The sequence below is a fragment of the Corvus kubaryi genome, unplaced genomic scaffold (assembly GCF_017639235.1).
Source record: "Corvus kubaryi isolate FWS band 111438036 unplaced genomic scaffold, C.kubaryi_AGA036_p1.0 37216, whole genome shotgun sequence".
Taxonomy (NCBI): domain Eukaryota; kingdom Metazoa; phylum Chordata; class Aves; order Passeriformes; family Corvidae; genus Corvus; species Corvus kubaryi.
The window spans coordinates 2,207,642-2,229,247 of NW_024581061.1; the positions used below are offsets into that span (position 1 = coordinate 2,207,642).

The 21,606-nt window shown below is 44.3% G+C and overlaps 1 protein-coding gene across 1 annotated transcript in view; it reads left to right on the top strand.

The window, feature by feature from the left end:
- Positions 1–21,606, top strand: part of CLVS1 (clavesin 1) — a 100,708-nt gene that overhangs the window by 74,527 nt on the left and 4,575 nt on the right. Inside the window, exons 4-5 of the mRNA XM_042022601.1 lie at positions 6,335–6,445; positions 7,584–7,819. Of these exons, the coding sequence (XP_041878535.1) occupies positions 6,335–6,445; positions 7,584–7,819 (347 nt within the window). The remainder of the gene's footprint in view (positions 1–6,334; positions 6,446–7,583; positions 7,820–21,606) is intronic.

Genomic DNA, 21,606 nt, shown 5'->3' on the forward strand with positions numbered 1-21,606 from the left:
TACTGCTAGCACTAGTGTCTTTTTTTTTTCCTGGTTTTCCCCTACTCTGCAACTATTTTCAATTCCTGTGTACTCTGAGGGCATGAGAAGGTAGAAGCAAACGATTTGCAATTACTGCCACCGGCAACATTCATTTTGTATTCCCATCTCTTCAAAAACACAGGGGAGCAAAAAGAGATAACGGAAAGACAAGCAACTTGTTGGGGTGGAGATTGGAAACATGCCTGGGATCAGTGCAGGCACTGCTGAAGGTGAGGGAGAGCAGCCCCAGCTCCTGCAGCCCCAGGGAACACTTGTAGAGGTGCAGGAGCTGCCCAGTCCCAAGGTCCTCATGGCCCTGGTTCTGCTGCTGCCTCCCACTGCCTCCTGCCAAGCTAAACATCCATCTCTTAGGAGCTGCGTTAAAATTAGAAGCTGAAGCTGTACCGATGGGAGGACATTTTGCCTTCTTCCCTAGCATGCACTATTCAACAGCCCACTTCCATACCTAGGGCATTACATGGAATTCATTCAAACATGCTCAGGAGCAGGTTGTTGATGGACACAGCCTATCCAATATCTGACAAAATCATAAAATCAGGGAACAACTTTCAAGCACTGTCACTCTTTCAGAGGCTGAATTTGGATCTGAAGCTGAGGAGCTGAAGAGTGGAAATCCTCCTTCCCTTATTGTGCCAATCCATTAAAATCACACATTCATGGCAATTCTCCATGGAGAAACTATCACTGAACTATTAATAAAATCTTCCTGAACTATTAATACGATCTGTAGGAGCTTTAATCCACCTCAGGGACTGATTATGTAAGTGCACAGGCATGAAGATGCTGTTTTTATCCTCAGTTTACATGACATTTCACTTTAAACAGTTTTGTTTATGACTGATGTCTTCCTGAATCTGAGGGCAATTATTTTCTTTCAAAGGGGATTATATTTGGATTTTCAGTAGATGGGTGAGTTGGTTGAGATTCAAGTTCATTGGGATGGCAAGATGTGTGCTTGCTTTTCTGATTAGAAAGGGTTATGAAAGAATTTGAAAAATGCTTTTGTCTCAAAATTCAGATATTCTGTAACCTAGAAATATGCTATAATATGGATTTTGAGCTCAGGTCTTTGGTGTATGGTGTCAGTTCATGTAGTTTGAAAGGAATGACCTTGAGCATCAGGTTGGATTCATCCCTATTTTTTGTATTCCAAAAATGGCTTTGTTTTCCTGACACACTTTGGTGAGAGGATATGCTGGAAATCATGTTGATTTTTAGCTTTCAGGCAGTTCCAAACAACACCATAGTAAATGGTTTCTGATGCATACTCATGCCAAAAGAAATAGATGTCGTGATGGCAAGAACAGGCAGAAAAAAGAGCAATTGTCTCTCATTCACCTCATAGCTTCCAAACATCACTCCTGAGCTATTTCATGGAATATTATGTGCCAAGGGCTTTCAGTGCCAGGCTCAATGGGGATATAACAATGATCCCCATAACATTTTGCTCTGACCTGCAAGCTTGGAGACGCTTCTTCAATCTGAAAAAAAAGATGTGTTGAAGACTGCATGGATTTGGGGGGTCTGTGGCGGCTCTACTGTGTTCATTACTTTTTCTTTTGGCATGATAAAGAGGAGAATAAAACTGAAAACAGCAAAAAAGCAAATATATAAAGCAAAACAAAGACAAATCAGGCGAAAGAACAGTCCCATCAATGGCCCCAGTTTCATTAAATCAACTCAAACTCTATGTTTGGACGATTTTCTCTCTTTCAGTTTGCCTACACTGCTTTGGGAAGGTGTCACTGCAGCATGGTTAGATATATCTCTTATTTTAGCTCAATTTAAGTCCCAGTGAAGAAGGCCTGGTCTGACTGTGGAGTGAGCCAGGTGCCCAAGAAGATATCTGGAGTTCTTTCACTGAAGTGTGGATTGGATGAGTGGACAGTGAGGTGGCTCAAGAGCTGGCTCAAAGGCAGATCCCAGAGGGCCATAATTAGTACCACAGGGTCGAGTTGGAGGCCTGTCACTAGTGGTGTCCCACAAGGTTCAGTTTAACTTATTCATCCATGACTTGAATGAAGAGGCAGATGCCTCCTCAGCGAGTCCAATAGGACAAGAGGGAACGGATAAAAACTGATGCATGGGAAGTTCCACCTAAACATGAGGAAGAACTTCTTTAGTGTGCAGGTGACCAAGCACTGGGACAGATTGCCCAGAGAGGTTGTGGAGTCTCCCTCACGGGAGATACTCAAGAATCATCTGGATGCAATCCCTCACCATGTGCTCTGGGATGACCCTGCTTGAGCAGGGAGGTTGGACCTGATGGCTGTGGTCCCTTCCAACCTGACACATTCTGTGATTCTGTGATTCCCTGCTATTGCTGAGAAGCAGGTTAGCTTGATTAGGACTGGGTTGGATGTGCTTATTTACCCTGCAATTTCATTGCTGAGCAATGTGCTAACCAGCTTCGTTTTCAGAGGAGAAGACAGTAGTGCCCAAAATAATTAGATCAATTCATGTGTACTATATATCATTTATAACTTTGGAATAAAACCCATGTATATCCTCAGGACTGGGTATTTTTGACATGGAATCGGGTTAAGAAAAGGCTCCATAATCCCAGGGTCCATTTCACAGAAGACTCCAAAAAATATACCTCATTATAAAATACACCTTCCCAAGGAATCACAAGACATGAGAAATCAAATGAGAATTCCTAAAAGCAAAAGCTCTCCAGCAGAAAATCAATTTCAGCTACTTTCACCTTGCCCCAGGGAAAGCAGCAGAGACACTAAGTGGGGTGTGGGAAATGTCTCATACATCTTCCTGGAGCTGCACAAGGCAGACCTCCAGACAGGAGCTTTTCTTTCCAAGACAGCTCTGCTCTAATTAGGGACTTCTACAAAATTAGTATGTTGCAGTTCCAAACAGTGTCTGGATGATTCCCATATCAAATTTCGTTGGTAGTTTTTTTTTTTAAAAAAAAAGTCTTTGTCCTTGTTCTAATTGACAGCCTTACAAATGCAGGTGGACTGAGGGATGAAGGTCAAATTGAACTGAATGTGCTTAATAGGGCAAGGAACAAAATTTAGTAGGAAGTTACACACATAAAAAAATGTTCTTTGGTGGTTGGGGTTTTTTCTGACTATCATCTTTCCTTCAAGGGTCTTTGTGCATTTTTTGGTGTGCCTTCAAAATTAAAAGACAGAAATTGTCTTTAAATAAAATTGTTACATTAAGGGCTGTCCTATAACACTTACAGATGTGTGAGATAGAATCTAGTCTATAGACTCAACAATCTGTGTTGGGTGGACAGAAAATTAATTTTCTACATAGGAAAGTGCATCCTTCTCCTTAGACCTTTTCTAGAGGCAGACTGCCATCTTAAATCTCTGGCAGGCTCCTATAATTCTCAGTATTTGAGCCTTTATGGGTGTTGTTAAAGCTGGTCAACATGTTCTAAAAAATACATGTTCCCCCTTGAAAATGAAGCCTGACTGATGTTTCTCACTAAAAATTATGATTAATATCATTTGTGCATCCCAGCAAGAAGGCAAAACAACTTTTCTTTTTCAGGTGAGTATGAATCTCTGTGTCTTAAAGTTATTCCCCTGCTTCCAATCTCTCATTTCCTTACTCTCCTGTGCTTTGGACTCAGGTGGGATTTTCTACACTGACCTTTGCTGCTCCCAGTACAGCCTGGGAGCCACTGTGGCAATTTATTCCCAAAGAGCAAAGGTGTTTAAAATGTCTTCCTTATGGAAACAACTTGTGGGATGGCCATCTTGAAAAACATAGAATTAATAATAAATAAATAAATAAAGGCAAATATGGAACATTCCAGTTTGTCTTAGGGTTTTTTTTTCAGAATAACCTGTGAAAATTTCCAAATCATAAAATCTTCATTCCCATGTGTGAGGAAGGCAACTGAATTTGTGAATTTTGCATGTGATGGGCATTTTATGGCTCTGGTCTGCTATAAAACACAATTTTACGTTATCGCATGGTAGAAAATCACTTTGGGCTTCACACTTCTGTCAGTCCATGTGTTTTTCTAGGTGGGCTCAGATTCTCTGCAGCAGTTTCTCAGCCCTCAGTTGAAGTCACTGCAACTTGCAGCACTGCAGTATTTTATCTCAGTCAGAGCTGCATCCTAAACTTGAATGAAAAGCAGAGGAAATACAGCCATCTTTATTGAAAATGAACACCCCAACAGAACATATGCCATCCTTAGAGAGAATCATAGAATCAATGAACAGAATCATAGAATGACTAGGGTTGGAAAGGACCTTAAAAATCATCTAATTCCAATCCCCCTGCCATGGGCAGGGATGCCATTCACTAAATCAGGTTGCTCAGGACCCAATTAAACCTGGCCTTGACCACTTTGAGGGATGGGGCATCCACAATTTCTCTGGGCAACCTGTTCCAGTACCTCATCATCCACTAAGAAAAGTATTTCTTCCTAACATCTAATCTAAACCAACCTTCTTTTAGTTTAAAACGTTGTCCTGTCACTATGTGGCCAGATAAGAAGTCCCTCTCCCTCCTTTTTATACACCTCCTTACGGTATTGGAAGGCTGCAATGAGGTCTCCCTGGAGCCTTCCCTTCCCCACACTGAACAACCCCAACTCTCTCAGCCTGTCTCTGTAGGAGAGGTGCTCTGTTCCTCTGATAATCTTTTTTGCCCTCCTCTGGACTCACTCTAACATGCTGACATCTTTCTTGTGCTAAGGACCCCAGACCAGGTGGGGGTCTCAAAAGCTCAACTCATCATTTACTGGAATTTAAAATGGGATCATCTGTGATGCTACACTGCTTGTCCTCCTGTATGCTGGCCTGATTACCCAGTAGTCCTTCACGGTACATCCAATATTCAGATTTGTAATGATTTCATATGAACTGACCTGTCTGAGGTGGAAGTGGTTTATTCCACTGCACAGCAAAAGAAAAAGATATCACTTAATGCCTGTGGCTGCTCACAAACATCACCTTAGTATGGTTTTAGATGACTGCCAAGGCAATCCGTGGCTAAAGAGTATGGAGAGTCCTGATGATCCGCCCTGGGTTGCAGGAGGTGGTGTATGCATACATATTGCTAAATCTGGGGGGAAAAATTGACCTTGAAGCAGCACAGAAGCTCTACTGAGCAGGTGTATAAGGGGATTTTTTCATATCATCTCACAAATCCACCCTGTATTCTCACCAGCTGTGCTCAATCTCTGATGCTCGGGAGGAAGGCGAGAGAAAGCCCCAGGACACCCTGTGCTAATTGTGAGGGGAAGGAACCTGCCTTAGTCCCAGAGCCAAAGCCCTGAAGGAAGAGACCTGATTATATTCTGCTTTTCATGCTGAGCTGTAGGGGTTAGGAGCACACACAGGATGAGGACGGCTTCATCAGCATCTCCCTTCACAGCGGTGACACAGGCTCGTCTCCTCCCCTTGGAAGCGTGTTTGCACACAGGAGCAGCGGTCGTCCCATTATTTATGCCATGCAAAAAAAATCCTAGGCTCTTCCTTGACTGACGTTTGTTAGATAAGATCGTAGGTACAAAATACCCTTCACAATATACAATAACCTTTAAAGACACGCCAGCCACCTCCTCTTCTCTTAGGCGTGCCAGGCTGGTGGAGCAGGGCAGGATGCTGTAGCGAGCCCTCGGCAGCGGGACGCTACCTGCATGTTAATGCCGAGGCTGTTTGCGCTGAGCCCGGCAGCGGCAGCGAGCGCGGCTCCGGCAGTTTCCATGGTGCTGTCATGGTGCGCTCTCCCCACACCTTCACTTAATCAGCATTTCCCACCCATCCTCCTCCCTGTAATATGCTGCTTGCTCACCCCGAAAGGTCAGCCTTTGTAATGATGATTTTAGCAGGGGGAGGCAGGAAGGCCGAAGGGTGAAAAGGTGAGCTCTGAGCAGCGATGTGCGTGGGAACTGGGGGCTTGCCTTGCGCTGCACAATGAGAAATTAGAAAGCTTCCCCTCGAGGGAGCGGTGCTCATCAACCCCCTCTCACTTCCCAGGCCGGCCGAGTCAGACGCCCTGATGGAGTTAAAAAATGTTCATGAGAAGTGGTTGGAGACGCGACTTTAAATCTTCAGCACCTCATCGGCAGTTGATGTGTCAGTGTGTGGAGGGGCAAAGGGACTGCTTCTGCCCACAGAGGAAACTGATACAAACGCTTCCAGGCATCTTTTTTGTTTTTCCATTTCCCTCCTGCCCCCTCCCAGCAGGCCCAGTGCTCGTTTGCGGATGGAAAGAGACAGATTTTTCCTCCAACTTTCATCCTATTGACTGCCAGAGTAAAGCACTGCATCTCCTAACTGCCTTCCTTTCTTTCTTTCTCTAGGACAGCTTTCCTGCACGTTTTGGAGGAGTCCATTTTGTCAATCAGCCCTGGTACATCCATGCCCTGTACACGCTAATCAAACCGTTCCTCAAAGACAAGACAAGGAAAAGGGTAATTAGATGGGGGTGGGGCTGAGGGTGGAGAGGAACCTGCAGACCTGGATTAGCCAAGTATCTAGCTGCCTGTTTGTTTCTTTTTCTCTCTGCATTTTCCATATGGTATCAGAGAATTGCTGCTGTTATAAAAACTAGAGTTTGGAATGGTCTGGATTGAATGAATAACTCAGTCAGGGACCAGAAATCTGTTATCACTAACGAAGCGTGGATACATTTTACTGGGACATGCTCAGGGATAGAAAGAACTGGCAACGTGGAGGGATTGTCAGGCCTGGCTGAAGTTACTTGCAAGTGAGGGAAACTTCAGCTCAACTCTTTTTGTGGGAATAAAAATTCCTGTTTCATTCCTTCAGCAGGATGACTGTTTTCACATGGAACTCACTTGCTTCCACAAAAAGTACCCATGCCTGAAGGCTGTTTGCTCACACTGCAGAAGAGGCAGATCTTCTCCAGTGAAACCCAAGTGAATTGGTGGTCCTGCAGTCATCCTAGCCATTTGTTCTCTGCAGTCTATCAAACAACAGCTGAATAATCCCTCAGGAGGCCCCAGAGCCCACCCTGAGCTGTGTCTGACTAGGCAGGACAAGGTTAGGACCAACCTGAATGCAAAGAGGGATTAGAGAAACACGTGTTGCTGAAGCAGCACAAAGTGGTGACACAGCCTGATACACCCCTGGGAAATGTCTGGCCTGGGGTGCAGGGCTGGTGGCCCTCTCAGACGCTGAAGCCCTACTCTTCACGTCTGCTTCCAGTAAGCTCCACTGTCACCCTTTCCTTCTCATTGCTCTTCTCGTAAGCCTCTATCCTCTTACAGTAGCAATAATCAGTCATAATTCCTGATTTCCATTTCTCCTGATCTGGAACTTAAGGAACTGACATTGTCACGTGCCAAAAGCAAGCGAATCGGAGTTTTCAGAATTGTTAGTAATGCCAGCCTAATTCTTCAGCTGCCCACCCCAAAGTCAATCCCCCCTCTTCTGCCAACCAAGTCAGCCCTGAGAGCTTTTGAAATTCCCACCTGAAACTGCAGTGTCAACTAATGACACTCCACATCTCATTAGTGCTGCTATTATTGTACTTAATGAAGTAAGGAGTCGATGATGACTTTGAACTTTCTTTTTTATTTGTTAAAGATCTTTCTTCATGGTAACAACCTGAACAGCCTTCACCAGCTAATACATCCTGAATGCCTGCCCTCTGAATTTGGGGGGACTCTGCCTCCCTATGACATGGGAACGTGGGCTCGAACGTTACTCGGTCCCGACTACAGCGATGAAAATGAGTACACCCACACCTCCTACAACGCCATGCACGTGAAGCACGCATCGTCCAACCTGGAAAGGGAGGCCTCGCCCAAACCCATGAAAAGGTTAGTACTGCCTTTGAAATCAGCTCTTATTTGGCTCTCTGAACAGGTTTGGCGTAAATCTCACAGGAAGGGCTCATCTGGCTTGAAGAGAGGCTGCAATTTGGCAAACGTCGATGGAGCACTGCACTCTGGGCTGTGCTCATGGTGTGGTGGGAGAAAGGAAGCCTCTCGGTGGAACCGTAATTACTTGTCTGATTACTGTGCATGAAAATGAGAGGAAATTAATGAGCCCCTGCACAGAGCATTACAGAAAGTACATCAGGGTGAGATGCTGTCCTGCACGGCACAGCACAACCAGCGGCACCACTTCAGAGCTAGTCCCTATTCCTTGCCGCTGCTTTGCTGCTGCTGACCCGATTGTCATCGATGAGGGATTTCCCTCCTCGGAAAAGCAGCTTTTGTAAGATGAACACCACTGCCCTCTAAAGGGAAAAGGAGTTGGTCTTCTCCCTCTGCTTCTGCTCCCACTTGCTCTGAAAAGCCCTGCAAAGGCAGTTGCAGAGCTGCTCTTTTAAGAGCTCTGATTTTAGTTTTAGTGATTGTGCATTCAGCTCTGAATGCTCAAAATAACACCTCTGGAGAGTGCTATCCTCAGTAGTTTGGACTGATTGTGGGGATGGGGTCAGAAAGTTGGCTACCTGGCATAGGGCTGTGGGTGGTATGGCTCAGCCAACACCAGCTGCAGTGAGCAATGGCCATGTAGGCTCCCCTGTGTGAGTGTAACATCTGCACTCGCCTCACCCTTGGCATCCCACTCCACGAAACTGCTTTCCATGCAGATCGCAGCGATGCTTTCCTCGCTGCTGCCACTTGATGAGTGTGGCACTCACAGGCACGGCGCCACTCTCTGTGACAGGGAGCGGCCATCATTCTGTCACAGCAAAATCAAAGCTGACAACACAGACAAGCCATAATGTCATGCAATTAATTTTGAAAGTCTTTCATCGTCTGAGGAAAAAGAAATGCATTCTTGATTCACATCTCCCTCCCAGGTCAGAGGGATGCCACACAGCTGTGTTTGCAAAGTGAGGCCTGTCCCAGATAGCTGAGTTTAAACAAATTTATTTTTAATAAATATTTTCAGTGAAACACACTGAATAATTTTAGAAAAAATACTAAATATTTCATTATTGTTAAAATATATCTCCGTTTATGTAGCTTTATAGAAAGCAATCAGCAGGTTTTTTTAAGCTCCAAATATGTTGAGAGCTGTTCACAGGTAAATCTTTGCTGAGGATCTGATCCTTGGCTGCAAAGAACGGAGGGTCTTATTGTGCCCTCAAGGGAGAACTTCGGCTTGAAAATTAGTTCAGTGCCAGAAAACCCTGCCTTGAGGCAAAGCCTTCTTTTATAATCTGTTCACTAATACAAAAGTGCACTAATACAAATATGGGGAGTGGATGAATCTAATTTGTCATGTTGCCTCTGGGCAAACTACATCTAACTTTTAGCCTAATTTCGTTACTCGGCTGTTAAGTCAGGCATCTGATCTTGTACCCTGTGGTCATTACTTGCTGTTAAAGGTGAAAAGTTCACAGCTTCAACAGATTTTCTCCTATGAGTATTTGCTTTGATTCTTCTTCCCCTGAAATTATGATTTGGCCCAAGCATAGGTAAAAGTCTATGTTTAGAAAGCATGATTGTGTACTTTATTAGATTTATTAGACTAGATTTATATCTAAGGCATCTTAAAAGGTCTCCAGATTTCTACCAACATTACCTGTCTTTATATATCTCCCCTTCTGGCCTCTTTTGGTTCATATATCTCTAACACAACGAGAAACTCAGGCTGCGGCTGACATTCCTGGATGCTCCAGAGAGGTTTACACTAGGCATAGGTGATCTTCTATCATTATTCTTCATCTTAAATACAACTCCCTCACAATTGTTCTATCGTTTTTCCCCCTTATTAAAAAAAATTCTAGTTTTACTGAAAATCTCTCCTCTGCTCCTCCTTTCACAGCATACACTCTTAGGTAACATGTTAATTTTGTGTTTCTCTGATGAAATGATTGATTTAATAAAAAATAAAGGTCAAGGTCACTGACTTTTTCTTTAGCAGTCATGTTCCTCTGAAAGGGGCAAATATAAGAAGACTGATCCTCCTTGGGTTTCTGCAATTTAAGGCTGAAAAGCCTTGATGAACAATTATGGGACTTTTCCTCTCTGACTTCCCAGATATCACTGCAGGTTTACCTGCCCAGTAACCAGCTGCAGGGGAGGGCAGTGCTTATGAGAGTTGGACTTACCCGGGAGGCTGGAGCTACAGTGGCTGTTTCCCACTGTGGCACTGTCCTGCTACATGGCAAGGTGCAGAGCTGCAGCCCCTCCTGACTCTGTGGCCACCTACTGTAAAGCCACGCAAGCCCATCCTTGCTAGAGCTGCCGCTGGACCAGCATCCAGAATCTTTTGAGTTCAGTGCTGCTAAAACAGCTGAGAATCTTGCACTGTGATAACAGAGAAGTGTCCCTGTGAAATGAAATGCCACCATCCTTTAAACTTGGAGAGAAGCTCACCCTTGACACCTACTCCAAAAATAGCATCTCACAATTTTAGTAGCAGAGATGCTGAGAAATCAAGATATGAATTATAGGTCTGAAAGAAAAGTTCCAGGAAATGACATCAGAGAATAGCTGACCAAAATACTGTTGTAGCCACTTAACCTATATTAGCAAATGAATGCAGAGGGGGAGAAGGAGGCCATTTTCAAGATGTGCCTGAGACCAACTGAAAACGAAAATAAATCTCAAAACTCAGACCAGGAAAAAATGCAGCACCAAGCAGCAGTGAGAGGGGCTGAAGCTGGAGTGGGTACCGGCCCGTAGGTTGGCTTCAGGACTGACAGCAGTGCTTTGGCTCCTGTCACCAGGGCAGGTGCATATAAATTAAAAGTTCACCTGAGAATTGTGGGGAGGATGAGGAGAGCAGAGAGCATGTTTTTCTGACAAGAAGCTATATAAGACAGTGGTTTGTTCAGCTTCAGAGAGTGAAGGTTGAAATGGATTTGAAGGGAATAAAATCTGGGGAGAGAGAATAGATATTTGAGAAAAAGAACAGCTTAGGCATGAGATCAAATGTGTATCAGTTGATCAAAGTATAGCTTGGCTGCAAATTAGAGTTGGTTTGCTGGTCATCAGGGGCCAGAAACAGCATGCCAGGATGACAATCTAACTGATACAGGAGTGAAAGACTAATATGAAGGGGCTGCAGGAGATTAGACTTGCATAGCAAAGTCTCATCAGATTCCAACTTCTGCTCCATTTAACAGCAATGGAACCAGAACATTATCTCCTTCCCAGTCACAGGCAGGGGTAGTTTTCCGTGACTTGAACTTGCACAAGATTTGTTCTCCAGAGAGAGTCCTTGTTGACTTCAGAGAATGGAGGTGTTGTAGATGGGGAAAGGATTGAAAACCCTCCTAGGGAAAGACTGCCACTGACTCTAGTCAGTGACATGATCTTGAAAATTTTGAGATTTGACAAGTGTCTATAATACGGAAAATCTTTACTCAAAACCAGTGCAGTTTTTCCACCAGTGGCCACATGAAGTCCCACTGGAGCAAAACCAAAATAGTGGAAATGACACTCCCATCTGCAGTATTATCTACAACCCCAAGTACTGTATGAACAGATGGGAAACAAAGCAAAACAGCTGATGACTCCACATAATGAGTCTTAATGATGGGGGGGGGGAAGGGAGGGGAAGCAACAATAATAAAAATCCATTCAGGATGTATGTTTATTAAGATCCAGCTCAGTGAAGTCTGAAATGGGCAAGGTAGTAAACATGCAAGCCAGCATTAATACAGCAAACTTAGTTTAATCTGACCACATCCATTAGACAGTTCTGGGAGCAGCAATGGCAACAGACCCTTCCCCTGTCTTGGGCCATCCCTTCCGAAGGGTCTGCATCCGTGCAGGGATCCTGTTACTTAAGAGCTTTGGAATTTCAGAGCAACGTAAATGGTGCAAAAATTTGGAGCACAGGGAAGAATATCACCTCCCTTTCAGCTGCAGCCAAGTCTTCTGTGATCTCTGATGGTCAGAAAGGGGCCTTTAGTCAACAGGGAGCTCACACAAAAGCAAAGCATTTGCCTGAGGCATTCATGCTGGTTTTTGTTGATCAGCTGCTGTTTTTAGGAACAGCTGGAGGTTTTATCTGGGTGTGCAGTTTAACCAATAGTTATGGTGGATGGTTAAGCCTAGCAGTTAAAGAGTCAGAGATTGCTCTCAGCATATCACTGTGCCAGTGGGGGACATTTTTTATCCCCGTTCTCCCAACAGTAGGAGATCCATGTCTGTAGCTATTTGGGTACCTAAAAGCAATGGGCGAGCATCCCCACATCCCCAGGTGGAGGGATGAATTCAGCGACTGAGGAGAATGTGAAAGAGCTTCAGCTCTTTGAAGTTTTCTTTTTGCTCCAGTGTCACCCTTGCTCTTACACTCGGGTGTAGCAGCAACAAGTAAGCTGCAGCAGCATGTTACCTCTCTGTGACTCACTTTTCTTCACAAGAATGGCCCTTCTTCAGCTGCATCTGGGTCACTTCTTGATGTCTGAACTTGATTTTCAGTCCAAGTGACAAAGATTGTTCTCTGCCTTTGCTTGCCCCCTGTATAGGCACCAAGCACAGCCTGGGAGCTGAATGTTCCTTCTCTGCCCTCCCAAGTATCAAAAGAACACTAGCTTTTAACATGCTGCCAGTGCAAATGAGTTTGAAAACCCAGTGCAATTTAAAATTGCCTTGCAGAGAAAGGAAATCTTACCTAACAACTGCATACATATTCTGGTCAAACAACCTGGGCTGTTTAATGAAACTTATTTAAACAAAGTTTAATTGATGACAACTTTATTCAAATTTGGAGTTAAAATTATTCTTAGGATAACATGGGTTGCAAGAGCATTAGTATCACTGAGTCAAACTCATCAGACACTCAGTAGATTCAGAGTTAGGGTAAAACTTTTGAAGTAGAGCCAAGCACACTAATTATGAACGTGCAATCTGTGCATCAAGACACCATTACATTTTTCCCCTGTGAAATAGAAACTTATAGAATCATAGAACTGTAGAATAATTTAGGTTGGAAAAGTTCTTTAAGAGCATCAAGTTCGATGTTAACCCAAGTCTACCACTAAACCTTGTGCCTCAGCACCACATCTACATGTCTTTTAAATACCTCTAGGGATGGTGTCTCCACCACTTCCCTGGGAAGCCTCTTCCGATGTTCACAACCCCTTCAGTAGAGAAATTTTTTCTTAATACCTAATTTAAACCTCTCCTGGCACAACTTGGGGCTGTTTCCTAAAGGACTAAAGCACCTAAAGACTCAATGGCCTGACTAGTATTTCAACAAAAGCCCCCATATTGAGCATTTTGAAAATGCAGTGGAAAGAGCCTGTTGGAATGCATTGCCTCATTGCTCCATGATGTTGAGTTAGAGTATGTGGATTTTTACATCCCAGATTAGAGTGAAAGGATTTTAAAGTACAGTTGAGGGTGTAGCCATTATTGCCTCCTAATGTGTGTGTTTTCAAAAGCCCTGATATTCAAATGAACTCACTGCTGAAATTAATTGCTGTTTCTCAGAAGTGGCATCCTGCTTCCAGAAAGAAGGATATTACAACTGGTACACACTAATGCCGACTGGAACAGTTTTAGAACCAAAAGGGGCCATTCATGGGGGTGACTTATGTAAGGTTTTTATTTATTCAGACTTGTTCCTCCATATGCCCAGCTGGGCTGTGCAAGGCAGACCTTTCTAGTTGTTATCCTTAGTGTGACCTTAATGTTCCTTTGCCATATGTTTCTGTTTTTATGGGTCATGTTTTATGCCGGTTCACAGTCAGCACCAATTTACTGCAGAAGTAGTAAAATACCAGCAAATAAAAATCAGTATGAAAATGTGTGAACACTTCCCACTGCCCATGGATGGAACCTGGGTTGCTCTGCTTGTAGCTGGGGTGCATTTCTACTTGTGTTGGGAGGAAAGGGAAAAACTTGTGATAAAATAGCTCTGTAATACATGGGACCCACAATGCAAGGCTTACATTCACTATTTTATTATAAATTATTTTAAACAAAGGAGAATTTCTGAATACTTCTGCAGAAAGACTTCCTCCATACACAGATGATGAATGAGGCACATATTGGTAGTAAAGCAGGTGTCCCAGGGCCATGCATATCATGTAATGTATGCATTATCTAATAATATAGATCGTTAGCTGTTAAAAAAGATTTATAACCTTTAAATAGAATCCAGTGAATACATCAGAAAGAAATGGAAAGAAACTGGTGGATCTGGCACATTAGCAGGTCCTACAGAGGCTACAGGGGAGATGTTGCAGAATTTCCTCAGTAACCTGTAGCAAGAGAAGCCAAGCAGGAAATCTGAGTTGCAAAGCCACAGCCGAACCAAGGAGAGGACAAGGCAGGAATTCAGTTGCTCTCTGGGGGCATTGACAGCGCTGGTTTCGTTTCATCTGTTTGCAGCACTGAATTCCCAGTGCATGGGTGCACAAATACAGGCTAGAGATGGGAATGGCAGTACTGATCAGGCTGCCTAAAATATTGTGTTGTAAATTATGTCTTCAGCTGGCTATAAATTGGCTAAAAGTTTAGTAGTTTAGATTAGAGACATGACACTTAATAAAACAAATGGTTTTACACTGCTTATGTCTTTTGCTGTCCTGTGAAAAATCCACCTACATCTGGCTGAGTTACAAGCCTTTGAAAGGGCAATTCACACATGCCCTGTGGAAACATATTTAATTTTAGCATTTAATGGCCCCACAGATTGCCTCGTGCTTTAGCTTGGCCTCCCAACATAAATAAACTTGTTCAGCTTGGGTTGACGGTTCAATGCCCACAATGTGGATCTCCTGCCTAGGCCATGGGGTGTAGAGGGCTTTTGTAATTACAACTTTTATTTGTGATCACTGTTGTCCCTGCACCAGCCCAATCTATGGCAAGACATGGAGCCAGGATTTGGAAGACTGACACCTTGTGCTCACAGGGCTTCAACCCTGCTGTTGGCAGGAGAATTGGAGAGATGAGGATTTTAGTGGTGAACCCATCTGGAGTACTGGAGACTTGGGTCACTGGGATGGAAGCCACAAGGCAGACTGAAAGACGAGGTGGGCACAAAGGAGTGGAAGCAGACGGGCTAGAACACACATTTGGTGGGCAAGCAAATGGCTGATGGAGACAAGGAATGACCCTTTGGTTCAGTCTGTTTGGTGCAGCCCTTGAGAAGCAGATCCTGGTCTCCCTTTCCCCTGAGCCCGTGTCAGCCTGGCAAGTAGCTTAAGCCAAACTTCACACAGATGGTGAGATTGCACATTGCTTATTTTCAACCTGTCAAGCTACAGACTTTGGGGTCTCATTTCCAGAAATACCCAGCACTTGCCTGCAACAGAAATCCATGGGACATGTGCTTTGTACACACAAGCTGCCACTCAAGGCTGAGGGCTCTGCAAAATCAGACCTTCAGCTCTGGGCACCCCATCAGAGGAATACTTGTACCCTAATCTCACTGTGTTTCAGATCTCCACATGCAAAATGAAAATTAAAAGAAAACCAACTCTCACAGTCATGCTATGGTAGTAAATGAATTAGCATTAAAGAGGCACACAAGTACTGCATTGATAAACTCCACAGAAAAGCTCAGGAGGGAATTAACAAAGGCTATCTTCAGAGCTGGCTTGGAGTAATATGCAGCAAATGTGTCACAGAGCGGCACACTGAATCACCAGAAGAAAGCAAAATAAAAAGCCACTTACTAGCACAGCGCTGTGTATGCTGAGCACTGAGGGAGGAAAGAGCCCTCTGAGAAAGAACAGTGTGTGCTCCTGCGGCCAGGGCACAATGCATGGGTCACAACACCCACACACACCTGGCCAAGTGACTGCTGCTCCCCCAGCCTACATTTTGGCTTTTCACTCGGTGGTGGTGCTTGACTTTACACTCTAAATAGTACATCTGCAGGGTTGCTTTCATGATGTAGTGCTGCTCTTCTGAAGGACAGGAGACTTCTGATGTATGATGGGGAAGTAGGAAGACTGATCCCCTTTGCTCTTATGGCTCTGTCCTCCCTGTTATTGCCACAGTGAAGAGACTATGACTCAGTGGCAGATCTGGTTGAGATCTTGAGAACTGGAGTCACTGGAATGGAAGCAAAAAAAGGCAGACTGAAAGATGAGGCAGGAGTAAAGGATTGGATTGTCTGAAAAAAGGGACTGGAAGCTGTTGGGCTAGACAGAGACCTTGGAGGGCAAGGAAACGGGGATAAGCAGGAAAACCATGAATGGTGATGGCAAGTGCATGTGTGTTCATGTGCGAATATTCATAAAGTGTGAGAAGAAATTTTTTTCATTACCTGGCCTGAAATCCTTTTTTGAGATACCAAATTCTGCACACTTCCTAACAGCTCTGCTGAATCTGATGTAAATTGGTGTTTGCTGCTACAGTGTCATTTTATTTGATCCTGTGACTAGGCTTACAATGTGATAGGTGACATACTGGATTCCAGAGGACTAAGGGTCTTCCAGGAACTCCTGTTTGAAGCAGGTGCTCCTATCCCTTCTCCAAGAAAAAAAGCATGTGGAAAACTCAGTCTATAGCAGAGAAAGGAAATGGACAGGAAAAGCTCCCACCCACGCCTTTCCACTGCCCTGGACTGAGGCAAGATCTTGACACAGAAGCTCAGAACACTTAGGAGCAGGAGATATCAGGCAAATCCACAGTGATGAAAAAAGACTGAGATGTGCACCCTAATTCCAAGACTGATGTCACAGACCAACTCCTGTCTGCATTACTTGGGGGTAGGCCCTGCCAAGAGGAGTCTGGCTGCATTTGCCCTGCATATGCTCATGTCCCATCCGGGTCTTGGTGGCCTGGAGACATGAGCGTACACGTGCTGTGTCAAATACTTAAGCATTTCTGTATGTTTATACAATTCAGAGCACCTGCGAGAAGCTGAGAACTTGTCATAGCCCACCAGAAATCTGTTTTTACAGCAAGAGCCAAAGGATACACACTACATCCTTGGAGAGTAGTGTGGGCTAAGGGATGGGTCAGGACTGGGTGCTCAGACAGCTGGGCCATGGTTAGAGTGAAACATGGTGCAGTGTCATCCCTATCCCTCTTTGTGCACACCCTGCAGTGAGCTGTGCTCAGGATTTGTGGTGGAGAGAAGCAGCTGTGGCCAGATGTCGGGAACAAAGGGGCATAGTGAGAACTGGTGGGCACAGGGAGGATGAGGGGTCTTGTGCAGCAGTTGCCTCTTTAGCGGTGCAGGTGTACTCGCAGATTCTTCCTCACACCTGCAGTTACAGGTCTGGCCCAGGGCTGCCCCCGACTTTGATGTGCTAAGGCACTACTGGGAGGCCTCTCACTAGGGTGTGCTCACCACCAGGGAGAAAGATGGTCACTGCTGCCACAGTGGCCACAAAGTCAGCTTCCACTTGGGAAGTGCAGCAGCTTGTCACCACTGTCCTGAGGGCTGAGCCAGGGGGTGGCAGCAAGGTTGTGCTGGAGTTTTCATGCTGCTCTTGCCCCTGACTCATCATGCCAGTGGATCACTTCACAGCCCACCTGGGCCCCTAGACATTGGTGCTGCTGCATCTCTTCACAGTGCTGTGGTTGGTGTACCAAAGCTGCCCCTCTGGGCAGGTCTCTGTGGCACAACACTCTGCTGTCTCAATGCAGAGCTGTGAGCCAACACCAGCGTAGAACCTGTAGAATTGCATTGGCAAGAGATCTGAGCAGGGCTTGTGAGCCTGGGCAGAGAACCACATGCCGTGGCTGCTGCACTGGGACTGTGCACTGCTGAGCAGGGCTGGCTTCATCTGCCCACACCACCTGGGGAGCATTTCCTTTTCAAGCACTTTCAATAACAAGAGGGTACCTTTTGCCACAATTTCTTGACACCTGTACATCTGCACTGTTTCTGTGATACCACAGAGAAAGCCTTGTTTTTCCCACCTGGTGAAGCTGTACATTTGAGTGAGGGGGTGTTGCAGAGCACACTCTGAGGTGCTGCACCCCCCTCTTTAGTCTGATGAAGGGAGAAAAGCAGAGAAAGAAATGTCCCTTGGACCTTGTCAATACAAACATTCACAAGTGTGATTTTAAAAAATACTCATGATGTTCTGTAAAGGGAAAAAATAATTGGGAGACAAACAGCCCTAGGGTACTGATGAAATCTGAATGGAATTTAAGGGAAATGAGCAGATGGGAGGTGAGAGGTAGAAAACAGTAGAAAACTCAGTGTGATCTGCAGTGTGTCGCTCTGAGAGCTTGAAGCCTCCTGCACTTAGGGAAGACAACATGCCACCCTCCTCTTTCCTTCACAAACGCCCTGAAAGGAAGCCCAGCACAAATACGTCCTCACTCTTGTGGGCTGCAGTGCATCAGCATTCCTGTGAAGAAGAGCATAAAATGAGGGATCAGAGAATTGGAAGATGTCTCTTATGATAAACATGCTGTGATACGCTGGCACTTACTGTTAGCTCAGCCCAGGATTTTGTACTGTATTTTTTATGGGAAACAAAACTGATACCCAATAAACATCAATTCCTGTGAGCTGATTGACTGCAGCTACACTCTGACAAGAGCCTTCTGAAAACAGCACAGCTAGAAGGTCTGCATCCAGTCTTCTTACATGGTTTTTGACTGAATTGGAGAGAGTTGCATAAAAGTGGCCACACACATAAAGCCATCTGTTCTCTTAGATATTGATGTACATACCTATGCAGTGCTGTCATTTGAAATATATGGCTGGCCTGCTGGAGAAACAGCTGGGTACTGTTGATTTTCCAGACTTCCAAATATTCTTGCTGAACAGTAAAACAACCATGGGGGGTTTGATTGACGCTTTAAATGGACCACACTCAAATGGTACCTAGGGTTCAGAAGTGAGACTTAGAATTCATTTCTCTTTCCATTTTCATTTTGTTCTCATAAGCAAGCTTACCTAGCCTTGGAATCTAGATTAGTAAAGTCTATGGGCATTGACTTGTGTTTTAATTACTTCAGATTTAGCACCTAGTGCTGTGATCATGTACTCTTACAGGAGCTAAGTCTCCCACATGGATCATGTTAAAGAAAGACAGGCACAGTGTCTGCCATCTGAGGGCAGTGACCCTATCTGTGTGATACAAACAATTGTCTACTTGTGTTAAAATTTAAGCCAACCAGATCCTCCATAGCCAAGCATCTTTCAAACTGGCTACTGAGAATTTTTATCTGAAGAAAAAAGGAAACCAGAAGGTTTTGAATTCAGATATACTCATTTATAATTCCAGAGCTGCAGCACACACAGGACAAGTGTCACATTTCTGGTGAGTACTGAAGGTAATATAGTGAAGGTGAATATTGAAGGTGTGAGGCTGTTGTGGCTATGATACGTAGGAAACATTGCCTCATAAGTCATGAAACCTGTTCTCCCCAGTTTTAACAGATGAGAACTCATCAAAACAGGGACTTGAATGTAGGTAACCCATGAATCATATGTTTATACCATATGTTTAGAACAAGTCAGATGAATAGCACCCTGAGAATGTTTCTTTCTCTGCCATTTATAGCACAGAGTGACCATAGATGTCTGATGATGAGATGAATCAAAACACAAGTGACTAAAATGTATTGACAGGGGAAGGCCAATGCAATTTCTGTTTCCTCCTTAGATGATTAGTTCATATCTGGCCCAGGTCAAAATGACTCAGACATTTCTTGAACATTACAAAGTAGCTGTATTCATCCTGCAAAGTATAATTAAATGGTTTTAGGCACTACGATGGCCTCTTGGCCTCCATCTGTTACTGCAGAAGGACATGAGTCCTCTACAAGTCTTTTATAAAACCCAGAGCCACAACCTTCAGTTATCTAATCAGTTGTTTTGGATACTCTAGAGTGCCTTAAATGGCTGTAGATATCTATGTTTAGCAGCTGAATGTCATCCACACTGTGAAAGTTGACACCCCAAAGGCATAATCAACTTTTAAAGAAAATAGTTGCCCTGTCAGGATAGAGAAAGATGAATTGGGATGGCACAGGGAAGCTGGTATTTCTATGGGCACAGAATCACAAGAAGGTTGGGGAAGAAACCTCTGGAGATCTTCTACCCAATCCCCTGCTCAGTGCAGGGTCAGCTAGAGCAGGTTGTCCAGAATTGTGTCCATCTGGATTCTGAATATCTCTAAGCACGAAGACTCCACAACCTCTCTGAGCAATTTGTTTCAGTGTTTGTCCATTCCCCAGTAAAAAATGGAAGTTCCTGTATTTCCATCTGTGTCTGTTGCCTCTTCTGTTACTGAGTATCACTGAGATGATTCTTTTGTGTTCTACTACTCCACCCCATCAGGTATTTGAACATATTGATAAGGAAAGAGCGCAAAACAAAAATGCTTTTGTCTGGTGCCATGAACAATTTCTGCTGGCCATGGGATACCACCAGAAGAGTATCCACTGCATTTACAGGGCCAAAGCTTAAACCCTGCTTGCCAAACAAGGGAAGTTCTGTACTGCTCATTTACCATTTTAAATCAAAATGGCTTAAATTGTTGTGTGAGAGGGTGCTTTGAATGCAACGAAGGTTGCAATTTACAAAGACGAGTCAGGGCAAAGGTACTTTGGTGTCTAACTGCAATTTATTTTTCAATAGAAGGTTAAGGTGGAATTAGATACACACACACATTTTCAAGAGCCATGATCAGATTCTCTTAAAAATTTGAAATGCGGTTGTGAAGTCCTCTGAATAAAATGTTGATGCAGCTAAAACAGGGAGGAGTACTTTTAAAATAAGAACTAGTCCTAGTCCTAGGCTCAATGCTAGAGCCAGCATACAACCCCCCCCAGATAGTGTGTAAACTTGCATATACCTAAAATGTGACTGCTTTCCTTGAACTGAATCTGTTGGATACAAAAAAGCCAGATGAAACCAACACATAGGATGCTTCTTCCAAATAATATTTGTCTTATCTTAATTTCTACAGTCAAAAAATACAGGAGACCTCAATGCCTGAACCTGGAGGACCATGAGAGTGAGAATGATCAATTCCCAGCTGACCCTGAACTTGTGCAGGATCTGCTGCTCCAGCTGGATCCCTACTAATCTATGGGGCCTGATGGGATACATCTGACAATGCTCAAAGATTATCTGATGTCACTGCAATACCTCTCTAGAGGATTTTTCAGTGGTCTTGGTGATCTGGAGAGGTCCCAGCAGACTGAAAGCTGGCAAATGTCCCAATTTTCAAGGAGGGCAAGAAGGAGGACCTCAGAAACTACAGGCCTGTTAATCTCCCTTCAGTGCCCACTAGAATCATGGAAAAAATTATTCTGGGAGGTATTGAAAAACAGCTGGAGGATAATGCAGTCATTGACCACAGTCAGTGTGGTGATGAGGAGAAAGTCTTGCTTGTCAAACCATGCATCCTTCTTGACAAACCAGCATCCTTCTTGACAAAATATCCAATGTACAGCTGAACAAACACACCATGTGATGGGTGAGCAGCTGCCTCACAGGTCAGGCACAGAGTTATAGTGAATTGGGTGACATCAGACTGGCAACCTGTCACCAGTGGGGTTCCACAGGGCTCCATCTTAGGCCCTCTACTCTTCAACATCTTCATTAACAATGTGGATGCAGGACTTGAAGGAATAATACTTACAACAATAATTGGGGGAACTGTTGACTTCCTCAAAGGCAGGACAGTGCTGCAGAGAGACCTTGACAAATTAAGAGAGATGGGCAATCACCAACCATATGGAGTTTAACAAGGATTCTG